Raw genomic sequence first — 17,006 nt, 5'->3', positions numbered from 1 at the left:
TCAGTATGACATAAAATATATGAAATGCTGCACCTTCTCCTTATATAATAGTGGGGGTTGGTGAGGGAATATACTTTGGTCAAAACACAGTTTGTTATTGGTTGTGAATGATTACTAGTTTTGAAACGTCTCTTCAAATATCTATAACAACCAGAATATATTTCTAACTGAAAGCCTACCTTCACTTGAAGCAGGTAAAACTATTTGCACAATCATGTATATACATTATCTATACACTTGAACCAGTTATTTCAATTTCTAACCTAGCAGAGAAACTGAATGTGCTTTTACTTTCTAATCTTCATATCAAATCAAATAAGCAGGTGCCACACTCTGAAGTAATGTGATACTGTTACATAACAAGTTTCCTGTTGGCATTTATGAACACCTCCAATATCCTATACAGTGTTACAAACTATAATTTAGAGTCAAACCTGTAAATTAGAAGATCTACAGATTAAGGATATACCTGAAAAACAATGTAGTAGGCAAAAGACACAACCTTTCCCAGCACAAAGTTGTTTTGTTTTGTTTTCTTCTATTTTTCCTTTCTAGTCCTTAACTAAAAGGTTCTCATCTTATACTTCTCAATGCATTTGATCCACACAAAGTAGGTACTGGAAGGCAGCTGAGCCAATCAACTTATTATTTTCCTGAATCTGATACAAAAATAACCAAGTGTGGAGAGGCTCATAGTAAACTCAACCTCCAAAACAAACTGTGTCAAACAAAGGCACACATAGTATGCTTTTCAACAACCAGAAACCTTATTTTGGACATCAGTTGTTCTCGTTTTCATGTTACCATTTCCATAACTGCTTCACAGGCAACAGAAAAGATACTTCTATAGCAATATACTGCATTCAAAAAGAGAAGCAGTCTTCTATTTCCCCTTTTAAAATAAAAGAATCTAAGCCCAATTCAAGAAAAGCACCGTCTGTCAAAAATTTGCTTCTCTGCATTAAAGAAAATAAAATTTGACCAAAAATGTATATGAATCATTACTGATTTTGTAATTACCATTCTTTAAAAGTTGGAGGGCTGTATTTATTTTTTTCAAACTCAGTAACAAAAAGAACTGCGACCTCAACTAATAAATTGCATCTTGAAATATACATGATTGTGTTGTCCCCGTGTTACTTCCAATGGTAACTGACACGCCCCGAATTTAACTGTACCAGACAGTTCTATCTGTCCCATCGCTGACCAAACACTGCTTCTCTGTTTCTATTCATTATGTATTATAAGAGGTCTAAACACAACCCAGCATGACGAGAAAAAAATTACAATTCTTATGACAGCAAAGTGATGCATTCAAGTTCCCTCCTGCAGTACATTCCTATCCGTGAGCATTAACAGACATTTTTGTTAGAGCTAAAATGCGTTGGCTGCAAGCTCATTACTCTAAGAACCTTGGGCACCTTTCCTGCAGGTTTTCAGAAAACCCTCGTAAAAACCAGGCACTATTCAAACCTTGCAAACCAAACTTGCCAAGAACCTTGTGCAATGATCAATAACCTTGGCTACACCACCATCCGCCTCAAATTCACGGTCCTGGAGACCAATGCAGCAAAACCCAGGCTAAAGGCTAGCTAAAGCCCAACAGAATTGCCGCGCTTCCCCTCCGCCTCCCTCTCTGCCGCATGGAGAGAGGCAAGGGGAGAAGAGGAGTGGAGCTAGGCTCACCAGCTTCGAAGATGCTCCGGTGACCTCTGGCTGCGCGGCGAGAGCTGGGCCGGGAAGGCGCTAGTGCAGCCGCGGCGGGCCCTGTGGACTATGCCCCTGGTGCATTCCTCGCATTCCTGCACAATCTGTCGCCAGCCGAGGAGTCCGCGGCGCGCGTTCCCCCCCTGGACACACACACCTGCCTACTGCTGCGCCCCGAGCGGCCACGGCCGCCGCGGCGCCTCCACTGCCCGCGCTCGCTGTTTGTCGCACTCAGCCAACACGCAGCCAAATCCCAGCCCCGCCGCTCAACCCCTCGCTTCCCCGGTAGGGGGGAAAGGGGAGAGGACCAGGCAGCCCCAGCGGTGGGCAGGGACACCAGAACCGCCTGGGGTGGGGGGGGGGGGGCGCAGCTCCGCTTCAACTCCTGGCAGGGTGAGGGGGAAGCGGCGGCACAGGAGGGCAGCCGGGGAAGCTCCCGGCTGGGAAACCGGGAGCGGTGGAACGTGAGCATACGCTGCGAAGAGCGAGGGGCGCACTGGCCGGAGGGGGGTGGGCAGGACCCGCAGGAGCGCGGGACTCCAGGGGCAAATGCGAGACGGTGCAGGCAACAGGGGCGTGGGAGGAAGGAGAGGGGCCACGATGCATGATCTGGGGCTGGAGGGACGGACAGACTGCCCCGAGGGCTGGGGAAGGCGGGAGCCCCACTGTGCTCGGGGCGCGGGGCGGCGTGCTAGGCGGACAGGAGCGGGGGAGCCTCGGGGCAGACGTCCGGGAGGGCTCGGCGTGGCGCTGAAGTTCTGCGCTGGGGGCTCTGGATCCGAAAAAGCCAACGTGGGGAGGGTCCTGCGCGGCGTGCAGGGGAGACCCGGGGTGAGTAATAGCCGGGAAAAGCAAATGGAGGGTGAAACTTGTGCGCCTGCCGGGGGGAGGGGAGCAGGCAGGCGAGTGCGGGCAGGAACACGAGGCGGGGCAGGAAAGCCGAGGCGGCCGCGAGGCTGTGGGGACAGAGTAACGGGAGGGAGGCGCCCGTCCCCCACGCGCCCCTCACAGGGATCCGGGCTCGGGCACGAGGGGGCGAGGGCCGGGGGTCTCGGGGGCCGGAGTCTTCGCGCCCTCCCGCGAGCTAGCACACTTACTTTCCAGGTTAGGCTGCGCCTGTCGTCGCTCGGGGGATCAGGGACATCTGCGCCGAGGGGGTCGCCGCTGCGGCACCCGAAAAAATTAAAAAAGTGCCGCGGCTAAGCGGCTGCCCGCCCCTCCCTCCCCCACCCGCCCCCTCCCCCGAAGCGGCTCTCCCACCACCCCTGGCGGCGGCGGTGGCCAACTTGCTCCTCTACCCGGTGCCCATGGTGCCGCCTCCGCGGCCGGCGTCGACACGGACTCAGCCCCGGAGCCCCCTCTACTGCCCAGAGGCCGCCGCCGCCACCCGCCCAGCCGCCAGCCCGCCTGCCCAGCCAGCCCCGGGCTCCCGGGAACGTCAGCACGCCGCCGTCCCCGGACCTGCTCCCCGCCAACCCCATTGGTCGGAAGGAGAAGGCTGGCCCTCCCCATTGGCCCGGCCCTCATATTGAACCGGCCAATGCAAACTGCGGTTTCAGGTCGCCATAGAGACCGATGCTGTTAAGAGCGAGAGGGCCTGAAGAAGGTGGGGAGTGAGGCTGAAGGTGTCTCAGGCTTTGGGAGCGGGAGGGGGTGTAGGGAAGAGGTACAGGGGAATTCCTGACTGCTGGCTCTGAAACCTGAGGCAGCTTGTGCTTTGGCTTCCTGTCAACCCCAGCTGTGCATGGTAGGGTTTGTCCCTCACCTCACCTCGAATCCATGAGAACCTAGGAGTGGGCATTTCTCTTTTCCTGCGTCTGGGAGCCCCTGAGACTTTGACCTTTGACCTTTGACATGTGTGCAGCTTCTGCTACTCCAGGTGAGTTTGCGTCCTATCCCTTAGTTCGCTGCTTCCTGACGTCACTGATCCACCTGAATTCTACGTGTTGTTTTTCGTCCAACCACTCCCCTTTCCCTGGGGCGGATCTTGCCTCAAAATGTTGGGTCTAAGAACTTACAGCCCTACCTAAAGGAGCCTCAAAGAGTATTTCATTTGAATGATATTTTGGTAAGGAAACAGGCTAACGTATATTGTGTTGGATGTCATTGAGTCATCACATAAGATAATGTGTTCCCTGCTTCTCCAAGCAAACCTCTAATCTCACCATTGAAGATATTTATTAAAGACCCACCTGTATGTACATTCTGCACTGTGAGCTTGGCAGGTGCATGCTGTTTCCGCTAAGAGTGGGGAAAGACAGGTGACAAAGACAATTCTTAATGCCTTCTGGTGATCTCAGTAAAGAGAATAGATTACAGTTGATAGATGTTGTTTTCTGGGTATTTTCCAGTTTACCTCAAATTTGATAAAGAAATGAACTGAGAAATGCAATCAGTACATTGAAAAATCTTGAGCTTTAATAAGTTCTTTGCTTTCCTTTAGTCGCTTTGTGCTAATTTGTCAATACCAATTGTTTTTTGTAAATAACTTTCATATTTAGATACTGGCTATTCAAGTGGGTCTTCCTGAAAATATTAGACTTTTAAGCATTATATAGCACTGATGTTCTTAGGTTTCTTCTTTTGGTGATTTTGCCCTGTTAGTAAGACGTAAGAAGATAATGTTTATGTTACTGCCCTTCAAGTTGGAGGGACCGTATTTTGTGAAAAAGCTGATAGGATTTTGGAAATTACAAATATTTATTGAGAGAAACAGATGAATGTGTGTGAAAGCTACATATGCCTAACTACTGTCCAGAATTTTAAGTTGAATAATATGCTTTGCTGTTAGTTTTTATCTTACTATAATCGAAAATTACAAAAATAGATAAGACTTGTTAATATGGTTATCTTGATTGGAAAAACATCTCTTACAATTTGTGGTAAAATTTAAACTTAGTTGGTAATCCTATCCAGGGTTGAACTGTGGAACAAAACCATTGAATATGTGAATGTTCCTCCTAAATATCTCTAGAACTGGGAAGGAAACAGAGGGACCATAGTGCATGCTTGTCTCATGCCTTGCTATCATGGAAGTTTGCTCATCATGCTTTTCATTTCTGGCTTGCGTGTGTGTGTTTGTTTTTGGAGAATAGAAAAAGTAAAATGCAAATTTTATGACTCATTTTAAATGTACTAAGAAGATCTCAATGATTTGGTTTTAAAAAATAATAATACTGAATGAATAGAAGATGTGTCTAATGGAAAGAATTACATTGACATTTCCTATTTTCTTGCCTTAGGCTAGCATAGAAAGAAGAAAACAAGAATTAATTTTTTTTTTACTCCAATAATCTTTTCTTTTTGTATTTTCCTCAGATCACATGTGATGGGTATTTTGATATTGTGTATTCCATGTTTGTAATGATTAAAATGTCACTAAAATCCGTGAATAAAGTCCCCTAATATGTTGCCATTTAACATTATTAATTATTTTTTGTAATTCTTATACAGAGTTGAAAGATTTCTTTTGAACTTGCTCCTTTACTACCAAGTACTTTGTTCCAGGAAAGTCTATGCTCTCCAGACTTGGCTGGGTCTTCACTGATCCTCTAAATTCCTTTCCTCATCAGGAGGGTGATTAAACAGGACACTTAACCAGGGACATTATCCAGGGCACTTCTCCCAAACCTGTCCTATTCTGCTCTCCTCAAGCCCCCACTGTACTTTGTCTTCTTCCAGTTCTGTAAGGGATCTTGCCTCATACTTGACTGAGGATCCATCGTGAGGTTTCTCTGTTTAACTCTCCTAAACCCCAGTATCAATTTTCACACCTGATCACTTACTTCGGTCCTGACTGAACTCATACCCCATTTCTACTCCTAAGCATGGGCCATCTTACCTCCTCAAGATTATCCTCCATTGATTATAATTTCTCTCTTAGCTCATATGTTTTTTCCTCCAAAAAATTTTTTTCCTACACCTTACATATATCTGACCCTTTGTGAAAACACCCTTCTTCCAGTCTACTTTCCTCTCCATCTATTGGCTTTTCTTTGCGCCAAAAAACAGTCTGAAGGGAATTTCTTTCAGCTTTTATTTCTTAACCTTCAATATCCTGGCCCTTGAATACAACTGAAAAGATTCTGAAGGTTGTGCACTTTTTCCTCAAAATCCTAACTCGTTTTGCCAGTAAAGCTCTCTCCTGCAAAAGGGCCTTTTACTTGCAAATTGCAATGCCTTAATTCCAGATTTCCAGTGAAGGGTAGAAACCATTGTCTCCCACTCTGAGGTCCCATATAAATGCAAATGAAAAACTTGAGAAGAGGAAGCATTTAACCTGCTAGTCAAACCACCTAGGTAGGTGGGTCTGACTGCTGGGAAGTAGAGGTGTAAAGAGGGGGCTCTAGGCTGCCTGCCTGTGGGACGTAGGGCAAAGTTCAAAAGACTGAAAAGGTTTGGTGAGCACCACCTTCAAGAAAAAAAGTAAACGGCAGAAATCAAAGGGATTTTTTTCAGTTACCATCTCAGAAAGAAGTCAATCAGAACCTTTCATGATTATGAATACTGTGTAACTTTCCAATGTTTGTTATTTTCATATTAGCTCATAATGATTGATTTGTATTCCTGAAAATAATAGCAGAGGCAGCAAGGAAAAGGGGGAGAGGAGAAACACTGCCTCCTTTCTCAGTCTTGGAAGCCTATGGAGAAGGTGGGAGCAGTAAATATAAGAATTCCAAAAAACACACTAATTGATAGTTGCTTTTTTTGTTTGTTTTTAGAAGGAATGTTAAAACAGAGGCAGGTGGCAAATGGGGGAAAGAGAGCAGTGGAATAAACTGGAATGGCTGCTAAAACTTAATAATAGTTCTGCTCAGGATTTCAGGACTGACTGTGTCCCATATCCATCCAGACCATTCTCTGAATATGCAAATCCTCCCCTGCCCTTAGAGGCCCAGCCCAATAGTTACCTTTAAAGCCTTTTCTGAAAATTTCCCCACCTTACCCACACCTCTGGAGAGGGTAATTTCGGGGTCAGTATTTTATTATGGCACTCTCTACCCCACAGTGTAGTTATTTGTGTGTGAGCCTCCTCTCCTGGAAGGTGGAGTATATGTAATAGTCATGACTGTATCCTCTATAGTGCCTTGGACTACTAAAGTGTCTCCCACACTAAGAAAATCCAACATTCATTAATCCTTTTTTTTAGTCCTTGGAAGAATTTGACTTCCAACAATGAAAACGTAGAATCAGTAATGTTGGGAGGTACTTACAAAAAGATGGGACTAGAGATTCAGTGTAGAGAAGTGAGATAACATATGGCAGAGCAGAGGAGAGGTTTCTGCCATGCAGCCTCCCAAGACAGAAAAGCCTTAGATCTTATCTCTAAGAGGACCTATCCCTACCCCTCTGTGAGGGAGGGACCAGTGTGAGAAGCACTGACTGCATGTGCTTTGGGATGAAGTTATCATATTCAGAGCTAAAATTCTGTGTATTGGGAAAAGCAGTTGAAACTCAGCTTTGTCAAGCAGTAAACAAGGGTTACCTACGTTTTTTTTCATCCGAAGTATCCAGGTTGCTCTGTTTTTTGGAACATAGTGTAGTCAAGAGAATGTAACAACTTTATAATAAAGGCATCAAACATCTGGTAAGTGTAATAGACATGTTTTCAAGTACCTATATCTACAGCCCTTGAAGTATGCAGCCCTGCAAGTTTCATGGCCTAGCATGGTATCAGCCAGGGGAGACCTGATTCAAATGTAACCAGTTCATGGCAGACCATTGGCCATAACCTATAACAGTGCCAATTAGATTCTTCTCCAGGAAATTTGGAATTGAAAGAACAGGTGAGCCAGAAAGAACTGCTGTCTTGGCCCTGATGTTTTCTGGGCTCCTATTCTCCCCACGAAGCCAAAATGAAGCCACTTCATTTTTTAGTATTCCATGAGCTTTCTGTTTCTTATAGTCACCCCAATACATACATTCTTTTCCTGGTTTCCCTTTAGTGAGTCTCTGTTTCTTACAGTAAAAGAGTTTCATGACAATGTTAAGCAAATATTTGACAACAAAATCAGAACATATATTGTGATCTTACACTGTGAAGAGTAACGGTCTAAAACTGTCTAACAAACTATAAAAAATGACCTGTCTAGTTCCAAATATTGCCAGTCTCAGTTGGGTAAAAGAGCTTTATTTAGTGTGGTGTCTATTCCTCCCCACTACCTAACCTCAAAGCCATATATTCTTCAACTCAGTTATCCTCCTGTGAAATTGGGAGCAAGAGAAGAACTTTGAGAAGATGAGCAATATGATTCCTTTTTCAAGGTAGAACCATTTGCCATGCTACTGGTGTAGGAAGAAAAAATTAGAATTTATATTTATTTTACATATGTATACTGATTCTTTAGAAACCGGGTTAAAAAATAAAAATGAGATAGGAAAATTTACCAGAGATATCAGTGACCACACAGCTCAGGGGAAACAGATTCTGAAGTCTAATTTCCAGCAATTTAAAGAAAACCTTTCAGGAGGAAAACTAGACTTGATCCAATATTGCTATATTTTAGCTAAAATAATCCAGTTTTCAACAAAAAATTATGAAACATGGAAAACAAAACAAAGCAAAAACCAGGAAAGCATAACCCAAATTCAGAAAAATAGGTAGCAAATGGACATGCTGAGTGGGCCCAGTTGTTGGATTTTGTAGACAACTGATCCAAACCAGCTACTATAAATACATTTAAAAGTTAAAAGTACAATGACTCAACAAATAGGGACTCTCAATAAAGAAACAGAAAATGTAAAAAAGAAATGGAAACTACCCACTCTGAGGAACAGAAAGAAAAAAAAGTTTGAAGAATAATGAACAGAGCCTCAGAAACTTGTGGGACAACTGGGAGTACAAGAAAGAAAGGCGGGATAGAGGGTATATAAAAAATATTTGAAGAAGCAGCAACCTAAAACTTCCCAAATTTTATAAAAAATTCAATCTGCAGGTCAGTGAAACCCAGTAAATTCTAAGTAGAATGAACATAAGAATCAAAACTAGATATATCATCATCAGATTGCTAAAAGACAAAAACAAGAAAATTTTGAAGCAACAAGAGAATAACGAGTTATTATGTACAAGGAAACCACAGTAAAATTAATAGCTGACTTCTCATCAGAAATGAAAGAGGCCAGAGAGCAATGGAAGAACAGATATGAAGTGCTGAAAGAAAAAAAAAAAAAACCTGTGGATCGAGAATTCCATATCAAGCAAAAGTGATCTGTCAAAAATTAAGGTGACAGTCCTCATAAATGGATCTATCTTGGAAGTATACTAATACATACTGGTGGAATGTATGGACTGATGGATTCCATATAGTTGCCAGCGTAGAGTGAAGCCTAAAGCAAAAGAAGGCTGTCAGACAGATGCAGGGCACTTGGCAAGTCAACAATTTCCATTAGTAAAGGAGCTCTAAACTCAGTGCCAACCCTGGGACATCAAATGATCACCACACCAAAATGTTGTATAAAGTACTAGATTTGAAGTTATTTTCCTTAAATAAATTTTGTGAGAATATGACTTCATTAGTTTCTTAACTCCAGAACTATCTTTCTGCTTCATAAAGGTGGCAATAAGCTGATTAGAACAGTAGGGGAGAGAACATAAATCACATGTAAGTGCTCTCCTTATATCCTACCCTCCAATCATGGCACCTGGCCCTTCCCATTCCTGGACCCCTGTTTCCTTTACACACCAGGTCAGCTAACTCTCATCACAGGGCTTCCACACAACTGGTTACAATTTCTCTGCCTCTCAGGTTCGACTAGGGAGATAAGTTAACAGCACCTGCTAGTACATTATCTTGTCAGGAACCACAAGTCAAGAAATGCCATATTTTTCTGTCATTTAATAGCTTTTAAAAACAAGGAAAACGTGATGAAAATAGATGAAGAAAAAGCAATTGACAAGATACAACACCCATTCATGATACAAATGTCCAACAAACTAGCAACAGAAGGGCACTTCCTTTATGCGATAGAGTGCGTCTATGAAAAACCTGTAGCTGTCATTGCATTTGTGGTAAAAGACTGAATATTTTCCCTTAAGATTGAGAATAAAATGATATCTACTCACATCTTTTTTATTCAACATTGTTCTGAAGGCCTTAGCTATTGTAATAAGGAAAGAAAAATAAAGGCATATAAATTGGAAAGGGGAATTTAAAACTGTCTTTATTTACAGATGACATGATCGTATACATAGAAAATTCTAAAGAATATACAATAAAAGTAATACTAGAAGTAATAAATGAATTTAACAAGGTCAGAAGATATAAGATAGGTACATAAAAATCAGTTGTATTTTTATATACTAGCAATTAGCAATTTGAAAATAAACTTGAGAAAACAATTCCATTCATCATAACATGAAAAAGAATATGATACTTAGGAATATATTTTAGTAAAGTATAAGATCTCTGACCTATAGATTCAATGTGATCCCTATCAAAATCTCAGCACCCACTTTATGTAGAAATTGATAAGCCAGTCTTAAAACACACACACAGGGGTGCCTGGGTGGCTCAGTGGGTTAAATGTTTCCCTTTGGCTCAGGTCATGCCCTCGGAGTCCTGGGATCCAGCTCTGCATTGGGCTCCGTGCTCAGTGGGTAGTCTGCTTCTTCCACTCCCTCTGCTGCTCCCCCAGCTTGTGCTCCCTCTGTCAAATAAATAAATAAAATCCTTTTTAAAATGCACATACATAGAAACAAGAATAATAAACAACAACAAAAATTGCAACAGAGTAGGAAGAATTGCCATATCTGATTTCAAAATTTATAAAAAGTTGCAGTAATAGAATATAGTATTGGCATAATGATAGCCATGTAGATCAATGAAATAGAGTAGAGGTACAGAAATAAGTCCTTACATTTATGGACAATTGATTTCCAACAAAGATGCCAAGGTAGTTCAGTGGGGAAAGGGGTATCTCTTCAAGAAATGCGTCGGATATCCATATGCAAAATAATGAACTTATATTCTTACCTTACAACACACAGAAAAATTACTCAGTTTGCATCCTAGACCTAAGAACTAAAATTATAAGACTTCTGGGGCACCTGGCTAGCTCAGTTGGAAGGGCTGTGACTCTTGATCTCTGAGTCATGGGTTCAAGCTCCATGTTGGTTACAGAGATTATTTAAAAATAAAGTCTTAAAAAAAATTGTAAGACTTCTGGAAGAAAACACAGTACAAGAGTTCTGTGACTTTGCTTTAGGCAAAGATATCTTGAATATGATCCATAAAAGAAGAAATTGATAAATGGGACTTAATAAAAATAAAAGTTTTTTAAAAAAAAATACAAGTTTGTCTTTTAAAACACATTAGTAAGAAAATGAGAAGATAAGCCATAGACTGGGAAAGAATACTTTCTTTTTCCTTTTTTTTTTAAGTTTTTTTTTTTTTTAGTAATCTGTATGCCCAGTGTGGACCTCAGACTTAACCCTGAGAACATGAGTAACCTATCTTCTAACTGAGCCAGCCAGGTGCCTGGGGAAAGAATATTTTCTAATCATAATCTGATAAAGGACTTATATCTAGAATATATATTGAATTTCTAAACATCAAAAGTAAGAAGGCAAGCAACTCAATTTAAAAATGTGCAAAATATTTGGATAGACATTTCACCAAAATGTTATACAAATGGTTAATCATCACAGGAAAAGATACTCAGCATGATTCAATCATAAAGGAAATGGACATTAAAACCACAATACAATTATACAACCACTAAAATGGGTATAAGGCAAAAGATTAGTAATACCAAGTGATGACAAGGATGTGGAAAACTGAAACTATCATAAATTGCAGACTGGTATACTCACTCTGGAAAACCATTTGATAGTTTCTTTAAAATATAAATATAAACTTAGCATATGACTCAGCCATTCTACTTCTAGATGTCTACTCAAGAAATAAAAACACATGTCCACAGAAAGATGTTTACATCAATAATACCAGTATTATTCATAGTTGGAAAAAACCAAAATAATCAAAATGTCTGTCAACTAATGATTAGATAAAATGTGGCACAATGGAATACTATTCAACAATAAAAACAACGAACTATTGACATTTGCTACAACATGGATGAACCTTATTACGCCAAGAGGAAAAAAGTCATAAAAGGCCACTTTTTTTTTTAAAGATTTTATTTATTTATGCACTTATTTTAGAGACAGAGCTTGAGTGGAAGGAGAGGGAAGAGGCGAAAGAATCTCGAGCAGACTCCTCATGCTGAGTAGCCAGCTTGATGAGGGCCTCGATCTCATGACCCTGAGACCATGACCTGAACCAAAACCAAGAGTGGGACTCTTAACTCATTGAGCCACCCAGGTGCCCCAAGGCCACATGCTATATGATACAATTTGTATGACACTTCCAAAAAAGAAAAAAATATAGAGACAAAAAGCAAAGTAGTGATTACCTTGAGTTGGGATGGGAAAATTGAATGCAAGTGGCTGTGACAGAACATTTTTAGGTGATGGAAATATTCTAGAACTGAATGGTGATGATTGCACAATTACACATTTATTAAAAATAATCACATTGTATGCTTATAATGGATACATTTTCATGAAATATAAATTATGTCTCAATAAAGCTATTACAAATAAAAACTTTTAAAAATGACATAAGCACATCATGTTAAAACTCTCATTTGTGAACACTTAGTAAATTTGGAAACAATTTTCTAATGTGATTGAAAATCTTCCAAATAGCATTTCAGTGGATTGAGATGCCATTTGTTAAACATTAAAGAAAAAAAAAAAAAAAAACTTGCAGGGAAACTGATTGATAGGGAATTCAGAAATTTGTTAGAGAAAAAGCCTAAATTACAACCTTAGTATAGCTATTGGTTGGAGTTGAAATTGAGTGTCATAATTGAGTACATGAAGCCAACTTTGTATTTCTTCCATATCTTTTTGTGTTATCTGTTTTAAGTCTTATAGCCCTTACAGCCAAGTATGGGAATAAACTGATCTTAAACTTGAATCCTTCCATGACCAGGTATTAAACCATGATTTTCAAGGTAATGCAACATTTTCCATCACAAAACTCTCACTAAAATTTATTTAAATTATCAATACTATAAGGGCACCTGGGTGGCCCAGTGGGTTGAGCATCCAACTCTTGGTTTCAGCGGGGGTCATGATCTCAGAGTCATGAGATCAAGACTGGCATTGGGCTGTATGCTCAGCAAGGAGTCTGCTTGGGATTCCCTCTCTCCATCTGCCCCTCCCTCCCTCAAATAAATAAATCTTTTTAAAAAATTACCAATACTATATATTTCAATCAATCTTTATTTGTACTTTTGGATTGTCCTATATTTGTGTTTTTATAATTTATATGATGTTGATATTACACTTAAATAATTTATAATTATGTTTAGTAATAGAGGTATGTGATTGAGAATGTTGGAAACCTCATTTTTAATAGAACATCTTTTGATAAAATGTACATTCTTTCCCTCTCGTTTGGTTTGTTTCTGTTGGTTTTTTAGTTTTTCTCTTCTCTCTACCCCAGGTGGTAGATAAAAATCTTTGGAAAACTACATTCTAATTTTTTGGTGTTTTCTTCATCTTGAAGATCAGTTAGATCAAGTCACATTTGAATTTCTAACATCATTAGAGTCTCTAATCATAACTGTGATCCACCTTGAGAGAGGTCAGTGAAGTCTCAAGTGGTACTGAGAAGATTATTCTTCTTTTGACACAGCCAAAGGATGTGAAAGTGAGACTTAAATAACAAAAATACTGTAGAAAGAAAGCCAAGGAAATTGCCATAAAGTAGAGAATTTGAGATAAGAAAAAAAATTCCACCCACACAGAATTAATTCATTTCTACGGTCAATAGAAAACCTGATTTCAAAACTCTAGGCTTTCAATGATTTACTATTTGGCTTTGGAAAACTCATTTATTTTTCCACTGACTGCCCCTACATTAATGAAAATAAGACATAATATACTTCTTCTTTCTCACAAACACTACTCATTACTTCTAAACTTAAAAAATGTGAAATATGTAAACTTCTGAACTTTTAGTATGAGTATACTACTGTACCTATATCTGATTATAAATGCAGGGGTCTTTGGTATCTAAGAGATTATATAAGAAAAGGTCTCCTCATTTCTACTTCAACTTTCTTTTTTGCTTTCTTCTATTTCTCAACAGGTAAAAAAAAATTTTAATCAATTATCATAGTCTGAAATGCCATAGATAACAATCTTCAGCATTTTATTAACTTATTAATCTCCCTTTTTGAAACCACTATAAATAATTTTCTCATAGACTTAGGTTAGGTGGTGTATCATAATCTCATTGGGTCAAATATACTTAAATTATAATAATATTTTTATCTAATGTTTATTTCCATTATCAATCAGTTTTCTAAAGTTATAGAATTTCTGAGCTGGAAAGAAAATTAGATTACAAATCAGCACTAAAACTAGCTATATAACTCTCACCCAAGATTCTTTTTCCATCCAACCTTTCCAATCTCTCTAGTAAAGAAGAAATCGATGTGATTTAGACGTTTCAGTCTTTGCCATATTTATATGTGTGACTTAATTTTTCAAAGCTAAAATAATTTCAATTTAAAAATTTTTATAGGGATAAAACATTAGAGGTAAGAAATAGGAGTTTATGCCAAGAACTCTCTTCCTTGCATTTATAAATGACTACTTTACACTGCTCTTCTACAATACTATTTGACTATTGAGAAGATAACTTAAGGTATTTTGTATTTAATCTTCAACACGTATGCTCTGTAATTATTTTTTATGGTGCTGAAAATGAGTGAAAACCTATTGACCACCACGTGTTTTAAAAGCTGACAAAGGGTGTTTGGTATAGTTGGTGGAAGAGCACTGAGCTCAAAGTCAGGAAATCTGGGTGGGTTCTAGCCTTGCCTGTGCTAAGTGCTTCTTCGTGTCTTAGACCTAAGTCATTTGATCTCTCTGGCCCTGTGTTTATTGATCTGTAAAATCTGTCAGTCATACTCAGATCTTTTCTGGGCTTAGGTTAATTTGTATATGAAATGAAATGCTGCATGATCTCATTCTAAATCTTGGCTTTGTTTTCTTTATTCTCTTGAAGGAAATTTACCACAAATGTTTATCACTTTGCTAGCCCTTAAGTCTATTTCCACCACCCTGTTCTCATGTTCTCATAAACTGCCTTTAAATACACTGCTTGCTTTTTCTTAGTTCAATAACGGTCTCTCCCCTTAACTCCCACTTGTATCTTGCCTTTTTTCTCCTAGGACCTTCCGTTTCCCCTTAGGGAGCAGCTCTCTACTAAGAAAAGCATGACAGAGGTCCACTTCTCTGCATGTTGAGGCACCGCCTGTGAGTTGTCTCCCTTAGCTGACAGGGAGAATAGAGAGGTTAGGTGCATGGGCTCTAGAGCCGGGGTATGTATCTGTTCTCTACCACCCACTAGTTGTATAATTGTTACCTCAGTTTCATATTCTGCCAAATAGGAAAAAAATGTTACCCAAATATCATTGTGAGTCTTAACTGAATCAAAATAGGTAAAGCTTTCAGAATAGTGCCTATCTTGTAAGAACTTGCTTAATAAACATTCACGATTATTGCACCCACTCTATGGACCCTCGTAAAGTGGTAATCACTTCAGCACAAGCTAGAAGAGGAAAGGATAAAGCTGAGGCAAGGGAATAGCTCTGGGTGAATTGAATGGTGTGTTCGTACAGTTCAGGGCCTTTTGTGACAACACTCTGTATTTCCTATGCCTTGCCCTTTACTTTTCATCCTGCTGGGATATAAATGTTGGGCAAAAGCACAATGAAGAGGAAGACTGGCACAATTTGTGGGTGATGTACCTTTTATTTAATTTGCAGGAATGGCTACCTAATGGCAACTAAATTATCTGTTTGAAACATGATTTTTTGTTTTCTGCCAGCATTTTGAACTGGCATGCCATAATTATTAAACTCTAAAACATTAAAGAAAAAGCCCAAGAATTGTCCTTTGGGTAGCTCTATTTATGTAATGCTCCATTTGAGAAATAGCACTGGAAAAAACTGTTCTTAGCAAAGAATGTTAATTGATGAAAACACTTCTTTGCTAACAATCTAAGGGAAGCAATCTGTTCTTAGCTCTTCAAACCACAAAATAGATTTAGCCATTCATGAACAAAAGCCAATTATTTATTTTCAGTACTACCTTTAACAAGTCTTTGTTTTTGATAATGGAGCTCTCTTTCTATTTCTCTATCAAAGCAGTTTTTAAAAATATAACCGCTCTTTTAATGAGAATACGGCAGCCAAATCTAATAGCAAGATTCTCATTTGGGTACAAAGCATATTTTCCACCTCAATATTCAACTACATGAGCTTTTTAAATGGGGAGAGGCTTATCCATTTTGATTAAAGAGTCCATATACCTAATATTCCATAGAGCTAGCATATCAAATATGTAATATGAAAAAAAAAGCATAAGAGATAATTTTGGTAAGAAGCCAAAATTTTGTAGTGTTTAGAAAATTATAATACTGTACATACCTGATGAACATGGAAGATATTGAATCTGGATCAATTGAGTATTTTCCTCATGGTTTTCTAGGAAAGAAGGAAATGTTGGTACATCTACTTTGTCAGGTCATAAATATTATTTTTGGAGCTCAAAAGAAATATATCAACAAAAGTAGAAATTAGAATTTCCAAGTCATAGGATGTCACTTGGCAAAAAATATGCCTTTTAATAGAACATCTCAGTATATTTTTATTTCAAATAGTAAAATAAGAGAAAAAGTCACATATCACATGATCATGCAAGAAACTGATATACAACTCAGTAACAACAAAAAAATGGATTAAAAAATGAGCAGAGGAACTAAATAGACATTTTTCCAAAGAAGACACACAAATGGCCAGCACATATATGAAAAGGTGCTCAATACCACTAATCATCAGTGAAATATAAATCAAAACCACAATGAGATATCACCTCACACCTGTCAGAATGGCTATCATCGCGAAGACAAGAGATAAGCACTGGTAAGAATGTGGAGAAAAGAGAACCCTTGTGCATTGGGTGGGAATGTAAATTGGTACAGCCATTATGGAAAACAGTATGGAGGTTCCTCAAAAAAATTAAAAGTAGAGTTACCATACGATTCAGCAATTCCACATTTTGGTATCTGTCCAAAGGGAAAAAATTATCTTGAAAAGATATCTGCAGGCACCAAGTTCATTGAAGCCTAATTTACAATAGTCAAGATACGGAAACAACCTAAGCATCCATCAAGGGATGAATGGATAAGGATGTCATAATACACACACACTCACAC

General features: G+C 39.3%; 2 protein-coding genes across 18 annotated transcripts in view; one reads left to right on the top strand and one right to left on the bottom strand.

The window, feature by feature from the left end:
* Positions 1-2,942, bottom strand: part of PKP4 (plakophilin 4) — a 236,160-nt gene extending 233,218 nt beyond the window's left edge. For 7 of the 8 annotated variants that reach the window (XM_087860912.1, XM_087860933.1, XM_087860920.1 and 4 more), the window contains exon 1: positions 2,805-2,942. The gene's annotated coding sequence lies outside the window, so the exon portion shown is untranslated. Of the gene's footprint in view, positions 1-1,686; positions 1,825-2,804 lie in introns of those variants that run through there. The other variant, XM_087860916.1, reaches the window with a different exon arrangement.
* A 409-nt stretch (positions 2,943-3,351) lies between these two features.
* Positions 3,352-17,006, top strand: part of CCDC148 (coiled-coil domain containing 148) — a 242,728-nt gene continuing 229,073 nt past the window's right edge. For 9 of the 10 annotated variants that reach the window (XR_015723919.1, XR_015723916.1, XR_015723924.1 and 6 more), the window contains exon 1: positions 3,353-3,586. Coding sequence is in view for 4 of the 10 variants with exons in the window: in XM_087860951.1 (XP_087717077.1) it covers positions 3,562-3,586 (25 nt within the window). In the remaining 6 variants the exon portion in view is untranslated. Of the gene's footprint in view, positions 3,587-17,006 lie in introns of all 10 variants that reach the window. The other variant, XM_087860956.1, reaches the window with a different exon arrangement.

Source organism: Ursus americanus, chromosome 1 (assembly GCF_024610735.1).
Source record: "Ursus americanus isolate L20-20 chromosome 1, mUrsAme1.1.p, whole genome shotgun sequence".
Classification (NCBI taxonomy): Eukaryota; Metazoa; Chordata; class Mammalia; order Carnivora; family Ursidae; genus Ursus; species Ursus americanus.
The sequence above is the reverse complement of the archived record's forward strand: the minus strand, read 5'-3'. Positions and strand labels throughout refer to the sequence as shown.